The sequence below is a fragment of the Trachurus japonicus genome, chromosome 9, assembly GCF_045865225.1.
Source record: "Trachurus japonicus isolate A0001 chromosome 9, Traja_1.0".
NCBI lineage: Eukaryota > Metazoa > Chordata > Actinopteri > Carangiformes > Carangidae > Trachurus > Trachurus japonicus.
In genome coordinates, this window is record NC_140915.1 from 39,784,916 (window position 1) to 39,806,261 (window position 21,346).

At 42.2% G+C, this 21,346-nt stretch overlaps 1 protein-coding gene across 1 annotated transcript in view; it reads left to right on the forward strand.

The window, feature by feature from the left end:
* galnt9 (polypeptide N-acetylgalactosaminyltransferase 9) overlaps positions 1-21,346 on the forward strand; it is a 92,000-nt gene that overhangs the window by 18,405 nt on the left and 52,249 nt on the right. Inside the window, exons 3-4 of the mRNA XM_085787883.1 lie at positions 2,715-2,881; positions 16,274-16,448. Coding sequence (XP_085644009.1) covers positions 2,715-2,881; positions 16,274-16,448 — 342 coding nt within the window. The remainder of the gene's footprint in view (positions 1-2,714; positions 2,882-16,273; positions 16,449-21,346) is intronic.

Genomic DNA, 21,346 nt, shown 5'->3' on the forward strand with positions numbered 1-21,346 from the left:
TATGTGCAGAAATAATAGAGTATAACATGAGCCTGGACGAGACCTCCTCCTGTAGGCAGCGCCACATTTTAATCTGGGAGGCGTTTGCTGTATTTTATTAGCTGAATCTGTGATTCAGGATGACAAGACAGTTCATTTTTAAATAACATCTTTTCCCAGAGTAGATTTCCAGCTTTACTTGTTGCCTCCGTCACATCTAATAATCTATGATAGCATGTGAGACTGATACATTCTGACAAATCAATATCTTGTCTCATTAATAGCTCCGGTGTGAATGGTTTTTCACCTGGCAAACGCAGTATGTCACTTGGATGTCTTTAACTCCACACTTGGTGAAAGACTTAACAGGATTTGCTGAAGCTAAATGGAACTCATAGATTTGTTTACACTATGGTTGATTAATGTCAATTTGATATTCTAATATAGTACAGCAATACAAGTGTTTCATCACTGCCAGAATCTCTTGTGAATAATTAAACCACAACAGTTCTACTAGCCACCTCATTATCTCCACATAATGACGCAGCACTGCTGAATAAGATATGTGGAAACATGGGGCAAGAAGAGGCAGAAGCCAGTGAAATGTGTTTGTCAGCTGTTGCGCCTGGATCCTAATTGGAGCACCGTGGAAAGATTCACAAGATGCTCGGTGCGTGTCTGCGTGTGCTCTCCGTTGCCATGGGAATCAGCTAAGAGCCTCGGTCCAGTCAGTGCTGTTATTTCTGATTTCAGGGCCAAAGGATGTTGCTGGAAATGACAGAGGAGTTTGACAGACTTGAGAGCAAAGACCATGAGCAGCAGAAAGCAACCGAGGCATTTGAATGGTGAAGTTTGTTGTAATAATTGGGTCAGTGTAAGTGGCATCATGAAGTAGGATGTCGATGGCAGATGTTACCATGGAGTCTGTGTATGAGAGCAAGCGAAGGAAGCAGAGACTAAGTGCTCAGGTTGTGAGAGAGGACATTGAACACATGCTGCTACACTGTTGTTTTGATCATGTTTGTGCTTCTAACATCGGCCAAGTTGTTTTTTTTTTTGACAGATGTGAGGAGATGAGGGGAGAGGGCAGAAGGCTGCAAGTCAGACTCCAACCTGAGCTGCTACTATATATAGTATATATATATACTATGGGATGTGGCCCATGTGGCATGATGCACTCTGCCAGGTTTCTTTAACCATGCAGGCATGAGTGTGCCTTCATCCAGCCACGGCTTCGTTTACATGCCACAGATTCCAAAAGCCTTGGGCTGCTCATACTCACATATACAGGTTTTTCAGAACCAGGATAACAACTTCTCTAGTTTTCACAAATGTTTCCCTGTGCAGACACAACACAACATGCTCCTCGTTGCTCCTCCATCTCTGATGCTTCCCTTCTTCACTCTGGTCGACTGGCCATTATTGGCTGACCTAAAACTCAACTCTACTGGGTTTACTTCAAACTCAGCATTGTGTTTTGGAAGGGCTGTACACTAACAAACATTCATTTAAATGTTAAACTGGCCCTTTAAAGGGATAGTTCACCCAAAATTCAAATTTCACTCATTATCTACTCCCCCTCATGTGGACTAAGGGCTGGGAGAAGTTTCAGAGTCCTCCGTGGCTTCTCTGAGTTACAGGGGGTCTCAGCGCAGCACTGCATGTCCATATGACGGGTGAGAATGGAGCTCACTTTTCTTCGTCCAAAAAGACACACCAAATAACATCCAAATACCTCCATGCTGCTCGTCTGTAATGTCCCTCTTGTATTGAAGCCCCAACATGACATTACAGATCAGCTGTGTGGAGGTATTTGGATGTTTTTTGGTGTGTCTTTTTGGACGAAGAAAAGTGAGCTCCGTTTGCTACCGTCATATGGACATGCAGTGCTGCACGGAGCCCCGCTGTAACTCAGAGAAGCCACGGAGGACTCTGAAACTTCTCCCAGCCCTTAGTCCACATGAGGGGGAGGAGATATTGAGGGAAATTTGAATTTTGGGTGAACTATCCCTTTAATAGGAACACAGTAACATAACAAATGAGTACTGCCAAAGGTTAATTGGTCATGATGAACCTGTCAAACTCCAGTAAATACATTCTTCTATGACTCTGGAGAATATGATGTTTGCGCAGCATATAGTTTCAGTATTGCAGCTGTGCAGCAGCAGTCGTCACAGCAACGCTGCAGAACATGCAGGTCTGGGGGCTGCAGCTTTACCATCAAATAAAAGTGGGCCTTCAAACAAAATCTTAGAAGAGTGCTATTTTTTGCCTCGCTGTCTTGGTGTACTGAGGAGAAGGAGATTCTGGATACATATCTTTGTTTTGGAGAGAAATAAAAGGCTCCATGCACCATGGGAATGTGACACTGAATGTTTTTGCTTTGTTTTTAACGGGGAAAAAGCATCTTAAACTCCAGGCAGTGGAAGGAAACCGTGAGGCTGACTCAACACATCCATCTATTAAATCTCACCAGAACATTTCCAGGCTAGCTGTTTCAAGTCTTTACGCTAAGCTAAGCCAGTTGTCTCCAGAGTGCAACCGTATTTTTAACAGACACATGAACCTTGTTATTAAACACCCGACAGAAAGAAATAGCAAACTGCATCATACGCTAGGCAGATGCTCAATTGCAACACACACACAGATGAATCTGTTGTGTGTGTGTGTGTGTTTCCCCTCATTGAATGATGTGATTTGAGCTCTGGCTAATGAGATGTAATGTGTGTTAACAGGTGTAAGCTGCTGTCCTACCCAGAGGACCTTCCTCAGATCTCCGTCGTCTTCATCTTCGTGAACGAAGCGCTGTCGGTGATCCTGCGATCTGTCCACAGCGTGGTCAACCACACACCAGCACACCTGCTCAAGGAGATCATTCTGGTGGACGACAACAGCGACAGTGGTAAGACCTTTGCAGCTTTATTGGTAGGATGGGATGGTTCAGCATTATAAAAAGGGGCTTCATACAGCAGCACCTGTGGAGGTTTTATCTAGTGTCTCTCTGACCATATACCTTTTCTGTCTGGTTTAATTGTTTCACTCCTCCCAGTGTAGGGTTAGATACACTCTAGATCACCTGTAGATTTACTTGCAGTTTATCACTGTCTTGTGCCCTAGGTTTGCTTATTCAGTTGAGAGAGGCTCCCTATTTATCATGTTTTGTCTTCCCTGGTGGGAACTGAACTCTGGCGTGGCACACAGATGAGTTGGTGTGATGTTTTTGGACTTATTCCAGAGCAGCCGGTCTGCTTATATGATGACGTCTGCGTATTCCTGGTGTGTGAATGTATGTTTAGGTGTGTGTGACACAGTTTCGTGTGTGTGTTTGGTTTGTGAGTAAAAGCTGAGGGGACTGAGAACCCCCCCAGGCTGGACTGTTGAACACCAGGTTTTTAAAATGGCTTTACAGAGGAGGGGGGGGAGGAGTCTCAGCTTTTTTTCTAAACCGCTCCGTACTACTGTACTGTCTCCATGGCGATGGGGGTACATGCCTCAGTTGCCTCCACACACCACGATGCCCACAGCAGCTGACGATGCTCGACTCCGCATCCCAAATGCTTTCCTGTTTGGAGAGGGAGGGACAGTGAACTAGATTCCAGACGACGCTTGGCCCTCCTTCACTTGGCACAGAATAACGGGCCTGCCTCCCTCAGGCTGGCAGAGGAAAAGGGTGCATAAATAACATACTGAAAGAAGGCCGAGAAGGAGTCGCCACTGGCACACGCTCCCCGCCGAGGCTGGAACTGCCTTCCATTAAACAGGGAGCTGTTAAAAGGCAGTAAAGGCGCCCCCTCCTCTCATCATGTCATTACGTCAGTCCTCCCTACACATGTTGGCTCTTACTCAGGATGTCCCAAAATAGATTCTGTCAAGGACATCTGTATTTCACCGTTTTCTGACACTTTTACTGTGTTTTAGTCTTCCCGTAAAGTGTAGTTGTTGTGAGGGGAATAAGACTCACTGGACTCTTCCTGGAAGTGTAATGAAACAGTTTCAGAGCAACTCTGAATACTCTAAAGCTGCTACAATCAATATCTTTCTATTAAGAAATTAACAAATGAGTCTGTGCTGTGAGAGCTGTTGCTCACACATAATTGCCATCTGCCTCTGCAGCACCCCTCATCACTGTGGATTTTTATTTTTGCTCCTTTCACCTCTTTGTTTTGTTTTTTTTTTTGAAATTCTCTTTTTATTCAGAAAGGCAGACCTCCATCACATACATCGCTTCACACATACATTTACTCAGTTTGTCGAGGATACAATGATGTTGTACATTCTGCCCTTCTGGAGCTTTTTCCCACGGACCCAAACCATTCCAGGTGGAAGCAATAACACAAAAACAACAAAACCGGGTAGCGCACCCCTATATGTAATCTATACTCCGTTCACAAAAAAAAAAATAAATAAATAAATAAATAAAGAGGGTAAGTTCACACAAAGCACAAGTATAGTCAGATAAAATCAGATCTGATTGGTTTTACATACTCAGTCCATTTGGTCCAGATCCTATAAAAAATGTCTTTCTCAACTTTGAGGGAAAAAGAAATCTTCTCCATAACATAAATCTCATAAACAATTTCAATCCATTCGTCGATGGTGGGAGGTTCCACTTTTAACCATTTCCTAGTGACACATTTCTTACTTGCTGCCAACAATATGGTCAGCAGTTTTTTGTCTTTTATGTTCCATGTTTCAAACATTATATCGCCCAAAAACATAGTTTCACATTTTAATGGAATGTTCACATTAAATATATTTTTAATATGTTTGTGGATCTCTTCCCAGTAAGATTTTATTACTTGACAGTCCCAAAAAATATGGAAGTGGTTGGCTCCATTAGACCCACAGAGTCTCCAACAAGCATCCCCGCTACCCTGATAACGCTTCTGAATGGGTGTGATAAAAAATCTTGTTATACTTTTCCAACAGAACTCCCGCCAGGTGTTTGACCCGGTTGAGATCCATTGTAATTGACATATTTTCTCCCAACTCTCCTGTGTAATAATTATCCTTATTTCCTTTTCCCATTTCCTCTTTATGTATTCTGTATTCTCTTGTTTGGCTAGTTGTATGGCGTTATATAATTTGGAAATAATTTTGTTGCAAGATCTGGACTTGGTTAATGATAAGAATACCTCCATGAACCCTGATTCGTCTTTTCTTAACGCCTCTTTAATATTTTTGTTATAATAATCTCTCACTTGCAGGTACCTAAAAAAATCGTCTCTCCCTAGACCATGATCCTTCTGTAGGGCCTCAAAACTCTGAAATGCCCCCTTGTGGACAAACGAATAATAGGTAGTTAAACCTTTCGTGATCCATGTCTTAAATCTGCCGTCGGTTTTATTTGGCGTAAAGTCCGAGTCATAGGCACACCACCTCATAATCTTAGATGTGTCTTTTAATCTGCAAATTTTGACTATTTCCTGCCAGGATTTCAGGAGGCTACTTGTTATAGAGTCCTCTGGGATCTCCTGTTCTTCTTGTAATTTATTGTCACTTAATAAAGCTGTTAATGGAATTCCCTTTATCATCGTTCCTTCAATTTCCTTCCATGCTGCATCATACATAGGCGAGCACAGGCAGACTAAAGGCCTCAACTGAGCTGCATGGTAGTAATCCTGTAAGCAGGGGAGGCCCATTCCCCCTTTTTCTTTTCTTAATTGCAATGTTTTAAATTTGGTTCTGGCCCTTTTCCCTTGCCACAGATACCTCGCTATTACTCTATCCCACTCCAAAAACTGTTTAGACGGTATTTTAATTGGTAAACATTGAAAAAGGTACAACATCCGTGGAAGAATATTCATCCTGATTGACTCTATCCGGGAGCTTAAACTTAAAAAGGGAATAACGTTCCATCTTTGTATATCGGTTTTTATCTTTGAATTTAGTGGGCCATAATTTAAGTTATACAGTCTCGTGAAGTCCCTGGGTAATGAGACACCCAAATATTTAATGGACTCAGCATCCCATTTCCAATTGTACATGGTCCTAATTGAAGGTGGAGGGTCATAATTAAATGTTAATGTTTGGGTTTTATTAATATTAATTTTATAACCAGAAACTAAACCAAATTCCTCTAACAATTTCATCAGTTTTGGGAGTGTCTGAGTAGGTTGTGTTATACTTACCAATAAATCGTCGGCGAATAGGGCCAGTTTTTGTTCCCCAGATGTCATTGTTACCCCCTTTATATCATTCCTCTGCCTAATTAGTTGACTCATGGGTTCTATAAACAATGCGAAGAGGAGCGGCGACGCACAACACCCCTGCCTCGTTCCTCTTTCTAAAGTGAATGAATTGGTTAAGTTTCCATTGATTTTGATTCTAGCTGTTGGTTTGTTATATAATGCTGCAAACGTGTCAATTATAGTTGTATGGAAGCCAAATTTCGAAAGTACTTTATATAAGAATGACCACCTCACTGAGTCAAATGCTTTCTCAGCATCCAAACTTAATATCAGTGTCTCCAGTTTTTGATGTGTGACTTGTCTCATAACGTGCAGTGTTTTCCTGATGTTATCTTGGGTCTGTCTTTGTCTGACAAAGCCAGTCTGGTCCTTGTGTATTAATAATGGTAATAACAACTCTATTCGTTTGGATAATATGGAGGTGAATAATTTATAGTCGTTATTTAAAAGACTTACAGGACGGTAATTTCCACACTCCAATTTATCTTTCCCCTCCTTAGGTATGATCGAAATCATTGCCTCCCTCCATGAGGGGGGGATATTTTTGTTTTCCAAAACCCAGTTAAATGTCTTTAATAAAGTTGGAATTAGTTGATCTTGCATTGTTTTGTACCATTCTGTGGAAAAACCATCTGTCCCTGGAGACTTCCCCCCTTTCATTCTCCTAATTGCTGTTTGAATTTCTTCCTTTGTTATTTTGGACATTAATTTCCCATTTTGTTCATCAGTGACCTTTGGAAGATTTACCTGGGCCAGAAAGGCATCAATCTGGTTGTCGTTGCTTATCTGTGGTTGTGTATATAATATTCTATAGTATTTTTGGAAGCATTGTTGTATTTTCTCTGGGCTTGTTTCTATTACATTCGTTTCGGAGTTTCTTATTTTATATATAGTTCTATCCGTTTGTTGTTTTCTTAACCTATACGATAGAAGTTTCAGTGATTTCCCACCTGTCTCATAGTATCGTTGCTTTGTAAAAAGGAGCCTTTTCTGAATTTCCTGAGTATTTATTTCATCTATTTCTTTTTTTAATTCTTTAATCTTACATTTGTCGTCATCTTTGTGAGACTTTGCATGTTCTTTCTGTAGTCTCTTCAAGTCCTCTTCTAATTTTTTGAGTTTTTGCTCCCTAATTTTCTTCTCATATGAGGAGATGGCTATTATTTTGCCCCTCAATACTGCTTTTAATGCATCCCAGAGAATGGGTGGGTTCACTTCTTCATTATCGTTGTTTTCCAAATACAATTTAATTTCGCTTTTCAATTTATCTTTAATAACTGGGTTATTCAGAATGTTTGAGTTCAGTCTCCAGAGAGTGGATTTCTTATTATTATTCAGATGGATTGACATATAGATGGGACCGTGATCTGAAATAGTACTAGGTCCTATTTCACAGTTGCCCACCCTGAAAAGATCTCCTTTAAGCATAAAAAAGTAGTCGATGCGTGAGTAAACATTGTGAGCGTACGAGTAATGTGAGTAGTCTCGGCTCGTCGGGTTTATCTCTCTCCATACGTCCACAATCCCCACTTCACGCATCCAAGTATTTAATCTATTGCTGATGTTTCTTGCGTCAGATTTCCCGTTAGATGAGTCAATTCTGGGATTTAATCGGATGTTAAAATCTCCGCCACATATTAAAATCCCTTGACTCTTTGTTGTCATTAAATCAACCATATGTTTATAGAAGGACCAGTCACTGCCCGGTGGCACATACACGTTAAGGAGACTTATCACAGTATCTTCTATCTTCCCTGTGACCATAACAAATCTGCCTTCCTTATCCTTATGTTCTGATATGTGTTCATAATTTACCGCACTGGATATCAAGATCGCCACTCCTCTCCGTCTCCCCGATACATGTGAAGAAAAGTAAACATGTTTAAATCCTGATTTATTCAATTTAGCATGTTCGGAGTCGTCGAGGTGTGTCTCCTGTAAGAGAGCTATTTGGATTTTATCTTTCTTCAATTTTGATAAAATTTTCCACCTTTTAACTGGATTGAGTACTCCATTTATGTTAAATGACGCTATTTTTAAAGACCTGTTCTGCATCTATGTGATTTCCCCCTCCCTCCCACTCAAAAACCCGGTGCGCTTCCCCCCTGCGAGAACCAGCAGGGAATAAACAACTAACACACTAAACAGCGTCAAACTGAACACAATTTGTCCGTGTGACTCCCTATGTAGGGGTCTGATAGTCCGACCCTGTTGAGCCTCCCGAGGTGGCTCGAAGGAAACAGTCTCCCTCCTCAGTCCGGAGGAAGAGGCCCTTACCTGCAACAGCCGCATGTCGGAAAAAAAAAGAGAAAGAAAAAAAAGTCCAAAGTGAAAAAATTGGCCCCGAGTGAACCAATAGTGGATCTTAACCACTTATTATAGTCAGTACATTATTAAAAAAAAAAAATCGCCATTTAGTCCGCCGTCCTCTGGCGTGGGTTAAATCCTTCCAGTCCCGGAGGGGGTCGGTGATGTTCTCCTGAAGGCTCGGAGCTTCTCCTTGTAGCTCTGGTCCCGGTCGGCTGGGCCCCTCTTTGCTCGTCTGTCCACTCTCGTCCAGGAGAGCCGCTGCACCTGCTCCATGAGCGTCTCCGGAGGTGCGGTGGTGGTTGTCACAGCGTAGCCTCTTCTCAGCAGGTCCTCTGATGCCTCCTCTACCGTCTCGTAGGTTCTGGTTCCGTCCTCGTGTCTCACGCGCAGCCTGGCAGGGAAGAGGGTCTGGAACTGAACTCTGTTCTCCTTCAGTATTTTGCGGATCTCTGTGTATTCTCTTCTTTTCTTGAGTATTAGTGGTGGATAGTCATGATCCAGGTTTATGCGGTTTTCTTGCCAGGTGAACCCCTTCTTCTGCCATGCCTTGCGGAGTATTGTCTCTTTTGTTTTAAAACTTAAACACTTGATTACGATGGAGCGTGGCGGCGCGTCCCCCGGCGGCTGCGGTCCCAGCGACCGGTGAGCCCTTTCAATCTGCAGGTCGGGCATGTCGTGCGTAAGCTCGAGACCTTCGCGGAGTAAATTTTCCACAAATGAGACCATCGTGGTTGATTCCTTCTCGGACCCCTCCGGTACCCCATAGATCCTTATGTTCTCACGCCTGGAGCGGCTTTCCAGGTCCAGCAGCTTGTCCTCCAGCTTGGTGTGTAGCTTTAGCATGGCCGTGATGACGTCTTCTGTGTTTTGGATCTTCTCTTCTGCTTTCTCAATTCGTCCTTCCGCCTCGTCCAGTCTGGTATTCGCCTTTATAATTTCCTCTCTTATTGTCTCTAGTTGTCCTTTGTTTTCTTGGCGAAATCCTCTTAGTTCTTGCAGAATCAGTTCCAAGTCGGCCATTTCTCCGGACTGCACCGCGTTGTTTGCTAGCTCAAACCTGTTAGCTGCTAATTGTTGCTGCGCTCCGTCTTTCTCTCCCACTTGTCTTCAGACGACGTTTACTGCTCAAAGTGGTGATATTGCTTTTTAACCCCTTTCTCTACATTTTTTGAATTATTTGTTTGGTTTAAATGGGGGTATTTCTCTAATTGCTCTGGCTCAGCCGGGAGCTCCCTCGCTATGCGGCCATCATGACGGTGTTCCGACCGGAAGTCCTCTTTGTTTTGTTTTACTCCCACCTGAATTAATTCTAATGTTACTCAGTGTCTGCCAGATCTTAGATGAGCAGCTCTCTGCTAACACATTCATTATATCAACTTTATAAGGTGACACGTCAGTGTGGTGTTTACAGTTTGACTATGCTTCCACCAAGTTGCTAAAAAATGAATGAATAAATGAATGAATAATAAATGAGCGCAGGTTTTTAAGCGTTTACAAAATACATAAAAAGCAAAACTGAACAATGAATAAATAAACTGTGCAAGACGTTTTCTGGTTTTCATGTAGTTTCTGACAGTGTGTTGCCTCCTTCATCAACAAATGATGTGATTTTTAAAAACAGAAACTTGGCAACTCATTCCCCCTCATTAAAACCTGTTTCACCCAGTTTGCCACAGTAACACTTCAGGCATAGGAACTCATCAGAACTGTTAATGTGCATAAAGTTGTCTCCACCTATAAATGTGACAAAGTGAAACAGATGTAGGAGATGTGTCCTAAACCTGAACTCATGTTGCGACTCCTGTTTTACTCAGTCATTTCTTCAGCAACCTCTGCTGTACAGTAAGGCATCACACACCGGCAGTCTGCCTACAGTTCACTGACATCCTGCAACATGTCGACTCGGTGTTGATGTTGTCAGTATCCACTCGCCTTGTGCATTTTTAATGAAAGGTCAATTTCAGGTGGCGATCTGAGAACCGACACGTCCGTCAGCAGCTCTTACGCTGTGTTTACCAACAGTGACGGTAATTTGTGCAGATGTGTGAGCTGTTTCTCTGCTCTGCCATTAGACAATTAACATGCAGGCTAGACTGCTTGACCTTTACTGCATGGCGCTGTCTGTCCCCTCTGGTTTAATCAAGGCTCAGTGAGATGAGTGTAGGTACAGCCACACTCACTCCTGGCATAATGAATCACGCACAGGAAGCATGTTTGCCTTGTCGCTGCGACACATTTCCTTAGCTGGGACAGCCGGTGACATTTATTGGTGGCTAAGAGGTTTATTCACAGCGCTGCTTCCAGCAGGCTGAACTTAATTCACATTCCCATTGATGAGCTTCAGCTGCGAGATGACTTCAACTCATTGTTGTTCGCCATGTTAGCAGCAAGGAAAGGCTTAATGAGCCCTAAAGGATTCAATTCCAGCAAATACCACCACCAAATTGATAACTTAATGATTCATATAATGAAAACAGGATATAAACCGAGGACCAGCTCAGTACAGCTTGTAATGTTGATTTCAACTGGAGCTAAATCACTTGCAACATTGTGTACGTTAAATCTGATTAAAGCTTTTGGAAAGAGGGTGTTCTCATCAGAATAGTTCTGGTAGTTTGTTGGACAGAGAGACATGATTTAAAAAAGGCGCATTGTTTTTCCTATAGCATCAAATACCCTTCATATGTCCATGAAAGTCCCATAAAATATGTGTTTGAGACAATCACATGTCACCTTGCATTTAAAGTCAGGAAGAAGAATGTACAGTATGTTTACATCTGTCAAACAAGTAATGTAATCACCAGCCATTAGTATTAGAGGGGCCATGAATAAACAGAGAGCAGAGAATAGGAAATAAATTGAGGTCAGTGTGTATTCCTGATGGCTCTTTTCATAATTTATCTGCCAGTCATTCCCAGAAAATCAAGCATGTGTTGCCAGAGAATTTTAAATGAAGTGGATGTAACAGTGTTAAGAGTGGGTTAAAGGTGGGGGAGACAGAGAAAATAAACCAGTTTACCATCCTGCTTTTTTCCAATAAATGTGTGAGAGGTGGATAACCTCCATATTGCTGACATGGTGCTGCACAGATTATTTCTGCAACACACAGATCTAGTGCCAAACCTTCCCCCACCCGCTCACACTGCAGCAGTGTGTTTGAATGTCGTTCCTGACAGGCTGTTGTCCCGGGACGAGAAGTATCATTTTACTTTTGGCGACTGTTGAACATCACGTGACTTGCGGTGAGCCGGTTTACTCGTTAAGTAACTTCTCTAGTCTACTGGTGATCGATCAAAGCGATCAATTTCAGACCTGTTCCCATATCGGTGTCTGAGACAAGTCCATAAATCCAGCCCGAGAAGAACGTAGCCTGTGGTTTGTGTAGCAGAAGTACATCTCTTTTCTATGGAGCTAATCATTTTTACTGAACCAGACCTTTGTGAAAACACAACAGCAACAACACAACTGGCGGGGATTGTGAGATTGATCTCAGAGAAAATCCTGAGGGTTATTTGGATACAGGCACACTGCTGTTTAATGAGCACATAGGTGGCAGGCAGAATGGAGGAGGACAAGCTTTGCAACATGCGAGTGAATTCTGAGGCTTTAGCACATTTTGAATAATTTATAGCATGTTCGATACCTCTCGACCACTTACCCTTAACACAGCGGTGCCCATAATCTTCCATGTTGTCAGAGGAATTCATGGGGCTCTTTGCGAAGTCTACTATATATTAATTTTAAATTTATGGTATGAAGGATACTTATTTATCCTCTGCTATGTTGCACTGCCAGTACTTTAAAATGTATTCCCTGCTCCATAACTCTCCTCCCATGGATGCGGTCCAACGTTTTATTTGCTAGGATCAGAGGGAGGCCCATAACTTTTTTCCTTCCCAGCAAAGCCCAGTAATTATTACCCTCTAATAGCTTTTATCATATTGTCGCTGCAGGGTACACTGATGATGAAGGAGTCCCATTGCACAGGTCTGAAACCCTCAACAGTGCAAGCAGCACCAAACAGCAAAGGTCTGTGGTCTCTCAACGAAGCACATGACTGATCCAAACGGAATTTCAGTCAAAAATAAAGCTCATTCATTAATTATTTTTTACGTGACGTTAGTACTAAATGCTAACAGCGTGCTCATTTGTAATCACCACTCAGGACTGCTTTATACCAAAGGATATCAAAGAGATGAAAGAGGAAAGGTCTGACTTTGATGAGTTCGGCTCTCCCTGGATGGAGAGTTAATCACGAGACATTCTGCATTTCAAACTTTAAGTTTTTATGAATACATTTTCTTATGCTTTACAGCTTCTTGTGAGTGGAACAGGTCACCCAACAACAGAGGGTCTGTCACATAAAATAAATCCTACATCTTCTCAGTTAGTGAAGATGAAATACTCTTAAATCAACCCACGGGAAGAAGGTACTCTGATACTTTACATAAGTAAACTTAACCAAACTTACACGAATAAAACAATGTAAAAGTGAGTTTTCCTCAGTCGATGTTTTTCCTCAGTCGATGTGAGGGTCTAAGGACAGAGGATGTTGTTACGATGCCATGTAAAGCCCTTTGAGACAAACTGTTTGTAAAAACGGGCTATACAAATAAAATTGCCTTGCCTTGCCTTGCCTAAAATATCTTCCAAGTAAAAACTGTGAAGTCATAATCCATCTTGACTGAAATCCAGAAGTTATCAGCACAAACACTCAAAGCATGAACAGTAGGTAAACGTGGTCGCTCCACAGAATTATTACATCAAACATCATATCTTGATACCGATGGATTAATGTGCAAGTGGCATTATTCTATCGTTATTTTGAACTTCTTTATGTACAGTTTAGTATTTTGTTCCAGTGACTCCCAACCCTGGGGCTTGGCCCCCCTCCAGAGGGTCACGAGATAAATCTGAAGGCCATGAAATGAATAATTGGGGGTGGAGAAAAGAAGAAAAGCCATAAAATATTAGATAATTGAACCTCCTCTGGTCTTGAACAGTTGTTTAAGTGAAACCATCTGAGAGGTTTAGAGGGGATATCTCTCTGCTAATAGACATCTAAAATGTGATGAGCCCCCAGCCAGATTGGGCTTTTTTGTGCTGAGTCACAAGCTAAAAACATTAGACAGCAATCATTAAGTGTGTATTGAATTTTGTAAGATGATCAGTTTTTGATGAAGAATCCAAATCTGTCAAGTCATATAATGTAGTGGAGCGGGTGTTTACAGTAGAATAAGACTTGTACTTGTACTTTACAGATGTTAAGTACAAGTACATTAAAAAAAACACACTTATGTGCATCTGAACAGACAGCAGCATCTTGGAGAAAAAGCACAGAGACCAGAGGAAGACATGTAAAGTCCATACAGAAATGCCTGTTGCTAAATCCAGTACCTGCTGCCAATGTGGTCATGCTACATGTAAATATTCTGTAAAAATGGGTCATAACACACCCACTGACAGAAAAATGAAACACGCCAAGTTCCCATAATCCAGTTGTATTTATTTGGTGTTAATGGCTAACTCTAGTTTCCGTGAAGGCTCACTGCCTCCAAATTCTCCTCCTTTCTCGACAGCAGCAGGAAAAACTTCAGAATCCATAACAATCCCTCCACTCGCTGCGTTCCCTCAGTCACACAGATGGAGGGTTTACACCGTCTGATTTATGTGGGGAGCCAAAGTCAGAAGCGAGGTGTGGATGCTGCTCAATGTGCCACGAGCATCCTTATTAATCACTCCCTCAGAAAGTGGAATCCTCAGCAGTAACCCAGAGGAGAAGCTCAAACAGCCGTCGATCCTCCAACAAAACCCAGACAACAATTTGTGCTTTGTTTCCAGTGATGACAGCCAGCGTCATCTGTGAGAGCAGAGATGTTACAGTCCAGCTGGGATAAACAGCAGAGGAATGCATGAATGTAGACAGGGATACTGTACTGCTGCAGCCTGCATACAAACATTGAATACAATCAGAGCTGGAGTAACGATTTGATGTTGGTTTAATGCAGGTTTACCTCTCACATCAGAATCATTTCCTTTTTCTAAAGCAAAAATGGGTTGCTGAAGAAAACAGCTTCCTCTCATTATTTTCCCTCTCACTATTTGGTGCTGTTGCCACGTAGGAAGTTCTCACTTACAGAGTGTTGGGTGGTAATGTCTTATTTAGAAAGGTGCATCGCCTCTGTGCTTCATCATTTAGGCTCTGTGAATTTGATGACTGCTTGATATCAGTTTGGTCAAGTTCAGGGTCTGACTGACCCACACTCTCTTCAGCAGTAACACACACTACACAGATTTTTTACCAGGTTATGTGGCCAATTCTGAACTGAAATATAAAACCTTCATAAGATGTTTCGGGTAACATTGTTGGAAGTCGATATAACACTGACAATTCTACTGTAGACAGATTGATGGGAAATTCCATTTTGTGTCTGAATGTACCAAAGCTCTGTTACTCCATCGGAGTAAATATATATTTTTGGGGATTATCAAATTCAGGTTTTGTGGCGTGGCCTTGCACTAGCTGTTGTTATTGTTGTATGGTCTGAAACTAGGGTGGCATGCATTGAGAGTGGAAAGGTGACTACTGCATCAAAAGAGTTGAAATATTACTCCAAACTTGTGGTAATTACATGCAATGGATATGTTGAAGCCTTGCTAACACCGAACCACTTAAAGGGATACGCCAACATTTTTTTTTTTTACGTGTCTTGCCTCACTCCGGAGTCCATGACAAGCAGATAGACACCATCCTTTCCACTGTGCGTACAGTAACGAGGGAGAGCCCGTAATTAGCTTAGCTCAAACGCTGGAAGTGTATGGGTAGTGTTAGCCTGCCTCCACCTAAAGTCGCTAATTAGCTTAGCTCAAACACTGGAAGTGTATGGGTAGTGTTAGCCTGCCTCCACCTAAAGTCATCAGAGAAACTCTTCAGCAACTCTAAACGGACCGATCTTCGTCTCAGAGCTGACAAAACTCTCCGGTAAGGCATCTTGAGCGGTCAAATGCCGCTAACGGGACGAGATCGGTCGAAACGGAGGGTTCAAGCAAAGACGGTTTATTTTGGTTCAAGCTAGCTACATCGAGGGTAGGTTAGTTTCCTGTTTCAAAGTAAAAGCACTTCTGTATGTAAAGGGAAACGGGTGTTTTATTTTGTGAAAGTAACCGGAAGTGCGTTGGTCACAACGGCTAGCTTGAGTAGCGCCGAATTCATCCGAACAAAATTGTAAACAGCTGGTATTTAGACAAATGAACGACACACTGCTGATCTAAACGGCTACTTTCGCGCCTAAAAATTAAAAAAAAATGTTGGCGTATGACTTTAAACGAATACAAGGTAGGCTTTTGTTCAGAGTTGGAGGGTGTGTCTGTGAAGCCTGCAGCTTCAGTGGGGGGGTGATGCTAGTGTGGCTAATGTTAAGCCGCCTATTAAATGACTCCAAATCATGAGCTGGCTGCTTGTTAAATGTAATGTACTGTTCCTCAGTCATACAAGTAACGAGTCGTGTAACTTGTCGTAATGACTCATTTATTACATTAAGCAATTAAAGCGCCCAACATTGGTGAGTTTGCACTTCTTTAGGGAGAAGTGTAAAAATAATCAAAGAGCATCAAAATGAGCAGTATTTTCATTACAGCCCTGGCACAAAGACTTCAAGGCTAAAACCATTCAACATTAGTACTGGGTTATCTTGGAAAGACTTTATCATTGACTACAGCTGCCTGGGTAATGATCTCACACAGTCATTTGGATGTCATTTAAAGCGGATTCTCTGTTATCTGCCCTCTTTCAGTGGAGCTGAAATTCAACTTGGACCAGTATGTGAACAAACGCTACCCAGGCCTGGTAAAGATTGTGAGGAACAGCAAGCGGGAGGGCCTGATCCGAGCCAGAATACACGGCTGGAACGCCGCCACGGCTCCTGTCGTTGGCTTCTTTGATGCCCATGTCGAGTTCAACACTGGCTGGTAAGAAAAGGTCATGTCTAACACGAGAAGGTCTAAGCTGTTTCTCTCCTCTTTCCCACCTCTGCCTCTGAGCTTTGCTTTTCATATTTTCTGTACAGAGAGGTGTCATGTTAGATGATTATGCTTTAGATGTTCAGCTCAGTCCGCCCTAAGCATTCTTATATGCTCATTCTAACTGACACAGCACATTTCAGCAACATGACCCTCGTTATTAGCGAAGGGTTTGTCGTTAATAAGCTTTTTCCTCTTGCGTCTCCTTTTTTAAGTGGTGAGTAATGGGCTTTGGTAAGAGCTGAATCAAAAGACACCCCAATTTAAAATGACACTACCTGTCCACCATGTACACTATCGTGACGAGAGAGAGACCTAACGCCGTGAAAGGCGTGAGAGAGGGTAATTAAACAGGCAACTGAAATGTTGAGCATTCCAACATCATTTTACTTGCAGGCTCTGGGTTTATTTTACAATATGAAATTACTTGTGGGGGTCTCAGTCCAATGTCTGCCTGCTGCTTAAGTTTACCAGCAAACAAGTCATTCAAATAGATGTAATTGACACCTAATTTGAGCCTGTCATGCTGCCAGTGTTTGAAGATGAAGTGTAGCTTTTGTTCCAAGGGAAAGTGCCTGGGAGGGAGAAGGGGGGCAGGAGGGAAGTGAAGGGAAACAAGGGGGGATGGAGGAGGAGAGCAGAGAGAAGAGTTTTGGTTATAAATTGTTTATCATGTTTCTTGATGCATTTCACCATTTTGGGGTAAACAGATAGCAGTGATGTAAACATCTTTTTAGCCATGAACAACTTACTGTGTGGGCCTAAGTACAGTATCAGTATAACTCTGATAGTGGTTTTGCATTACATCTTCATTAAAGGGATAGTTCAACATTTTGGCAAGTTCTATAATCCCTATAGTCTTAGGAGTAGGTTCATTACCTTTAATTGTCGCAACGGAGGCGAACGGTACTTTCGCCTTTCCCTCATCAAACTCCCTCAAAACTCATCAAATACACAATCCAACAGCTCTGCACATTGACCATGCTACCATTCGAGGCAGATGCGTAGCCGAAACTACATTCCAGACATGGCTGCTTGGCGGAGTGATTTAAAAAACGTAAGTAGTTCAGAGTATTTGCTGTTACATAATTATTTCATAGCGTGGTGAACGTGCAGGTCACAACTTCTCCACGAGAGCGTTTTGGAGTTGTTGGATTGTACATTTGATGAGTTTTGAGGGAAATGCGAAAGTGCCGTTTGCCTCCAATGCATTAGCTGAGCAGCTTGCGTCTCTGCCCCGCCGATCTAAAAACAGCTTGCACCAACAATTAAAGATAACGAACCTACCCCTAAGACTATATAATAGGGATTATGACGAATTTGTTGAAATCCTTTTAAATACAGCCGCGATTACAGAACGGGTATGTTCATGTGTTGAACGGTGTAGCATACTGTGTAAAACGCTCACCGGGTGAGTGTGGCCCTATGTACGATGAAAAAAGCATTTACTGTCCAGCATTAACCAGCCACTGAACGCTGTCACCCTGTCACCCTGTCACCCTGACAACGGGACGATTTGACTACATGTCAGTGAATGGGACGTGGAGACTGGAGGCTGTGCAGGTCATCATTGCTTTGGTTGCTTTACTGATGATAACCGACTCCCATGGCGGTTCCCTCATCTGTTTCTCCATCTGTTCATGCTGGACGGTAGACGTGCCTCTCAGGCCGCCACATGACCCATTCACCTCTGTAGACCCTCCGTCAGCCCCTCACCACCTCTCCTGTTGTACATGTCGAGGCTGTGTCGGCGAATTTCCTTTGAGTTTACTTTCCGTCGTGAATTTCACATCTCTCTTCGTTTCTACACACACACCCTCCCCCACATCCCTACCTCCTGCCTGCTTTGATAACCTGCTGCCTTCATTTTTTCTGTGTGTCGGTGCCTCAGATATATGCTTTTGCATGAGGTTTTATTTACAGGAGTCAATAAAAAGTAGCAGAATCCCTGTGATTTTTCGACAAGTAGATGCTGTGTAAAGGGTTATAGCGATGGAGGAGATGACAGGCTTCTTCAAGAGGCTTGGATTTCTGTGTGTGTGTGTGTGTGTGTGTGTACATGCATATATTATCTACTGTACATCTGCAAACATTCTGCACTGCTCTTTTATTCAGATAGATTCACTTGTGGTATCTACACTATCTATTTGTTAGCATGGGAGAAGCTCCCTATTTATCATAATATAATTATTCAGCATGCCACATACAGTGATAAGTGAGACGGATGGCTCCTGTAGATGTTATGGTGAGTCTCCCTCGATGACCTTGTACATGCTGCCTGTGCATACTGAGCCAGAGACAATGCTGCCAGCTCTCAGCTGCAGCTCTGTGATTCATTGGCACGGCGTTCCCCCTGGGGTGCTGTACATTTTAAGCTGAAATGTATTGCTGGTTTGCATTACTGTTAAAGCAAACATAATTGTATCATACTGTATAGTGCACTTGACAGCTGTTTCCTGTTCCCCCACACCATGTTGGTTTATGAGGAGTTAAGAAGTAAGCAGTTTCCACCGGAGGAGTGATGGAATCTGATTTCCACAGCTTTGCTCTGCTTTAATATGAGGATATGAAAACGTTGCCTGTCATTAATGCAGTATTGCATCAGCTAAATGTTCACAATCCATCTCCTCCAATGCTCTGTCGCCATCCATCACTGAGACAGAGGATGTCCATTCTGCTGCAAACACGACCCGTTTCCAACTACATGCTCTGTAAATAAACAGGATTAATGGAAGGAAATGGGAGCGTGCGGTAATTAGGACCCACTGTATGCCACACTTCAGTCACACTGCTGCAGAGGGGAGGTGCAGGAAAATTGATATTTATTTGGTTTTTGAAGCCCCTACACAGTTGCAATCTCAGGTTATTAACGATTAATGATTAACAGTGTAGCAACCACTCCCTGCTGAGTGTGTGCAGGAGATAAGATTGTCATTGCAGGGAGGCTGTAATGAAATACATGCTTCAGAAAGCAACACTTTGATGAATGTTGAATGGCGTGCTGCTGTGTGACCGGGTGGGTTTATCTAAGAATAAGACAAACCGGTGGAATTCATAAAAGTGAGAAACCAACCTACAGTACACCTCCTGTAAAGATGAAATATGTAATATTTGTCACATTCAGATTCGATATCAGTTCCTTTGTTAATGTCATGGGCCTCTCTCAGCTCATTATGCCAGGCAGGTGCAGCGAGATTATATTTGATTCAATGGCACATACATTTCAGCATTTTTGAAGGTTGAGGAAATATTTTTTTTAGTAAAAGTAAATCATGTCACATCGTGTGGCTCACTGTGTCTGGCAGGAGCTGTGGCTGTAGCCATACTGAGTGCTTGACTGAACACAGGCTGGGCAGACACTGAAACCACAGAAAAGACAGATTTATGCAGCCTCTACATTTGTGTTCCATCAACCACATCCTGAGCAAATGCATTTAGAAATAGAGAGGAGCAATCAAACATTACACTGTAAGAACCTTTTCCAGTTCATGCTCATGCATCCCACTGTTACCTCAAAATACCTTCATGCCATAATGAATTGGAATTCTGTGTGAATACTTTTACTTTCTTTGTACTCTGCATTTTTAATAGGAGGAGGGAAACTGACCGATATCATTATGTGCTCTACATACAGTACGTGTGTGTGAGCTGCTCTCTGGAACAGACAGGAGGACTGTGGACAGCCCCGCATTTACAGATTTAATCTGATTAAAAATGGCTAGAAACACTGCAGGCTTAGAGTCTGCGTGATCCACACAGAGCAAGCACAAATTAACACGATCAGAGTCCATTTTAACACTTTAAAGCTAAGATCTCTAAAATCTAAATGGAACCACACCATAGTATTAATTTATTATCATTTATATTAACTACACAGGTGTTACCCCCATTTGTCACATACAAATATCACACTCAAAAAAACAATAAACAGTGAAAAGAGGGTTTTCCTTTTTGCTTTTCCTTTTAACACATTCAAAACATATAGAATGTAGCATTAACATGTTCATGTTAATGCTTGTATATTTGCATGCTGTAAGTGAGAAAATAAAAATACCATTGATCATGAAAGAGTGGAAAATGGGATGCGGTAAAAAAGCAGATTAAAGCCCCACTAAGCATTTACATAAATGCATTAGGAAAGACTGAAGACATTATTCTGTCCATAGGGAGACACACGGTTATATAAACATGCAAAATAAAACTGGGTGAGCATGTATGTCCAAACATATCATCACATTAATGCCAATCCACACATCTGCATAGCCTTCATATGTTCATTACATACGCTGCCTCCATGATGTCTTCATGTAGCTGAGCCATTTAGCCCCACTGAACTATGAATAATGCATTTATCTTTGTATATGTTCACTTAGTGATCACTGTTTCACATCCTGTATATCATCAATTAGATACATGGCTCTTTGGGGTTTTACCCCATCCCATCGATACATTAAAGGGATGTGTGAGGTAGTTTTACATCGTCAGCATGTACCTACAATAGATTTGGATTGGTACGCTCCAAGTTTGAACCAGACAGGGGCAGCAGCACAGAATCTGAGTGATGTACCACAGGAAATCCACGTTTTAGCCACTTAAATAATTCTCACTGAAAAACGTGTACATTACATTTTGAGTATTTCCACTGCTTTCTCTTGCCGTCAAACAGCCCTTTCCTGTAGAGCTACATGTACTCCTCTGTTGAACTCCTGTATTTCTTCACAGAAACGTCCTATCGTTTACCTCCGACTCAAAACAGCAGTGTAACACAGTGTGCATGCAGTAAGAAAGACAGCTATCCATTTAATGAGGTTGTCTTTCTGATAACACAATTAATGCAGAAAATTAAG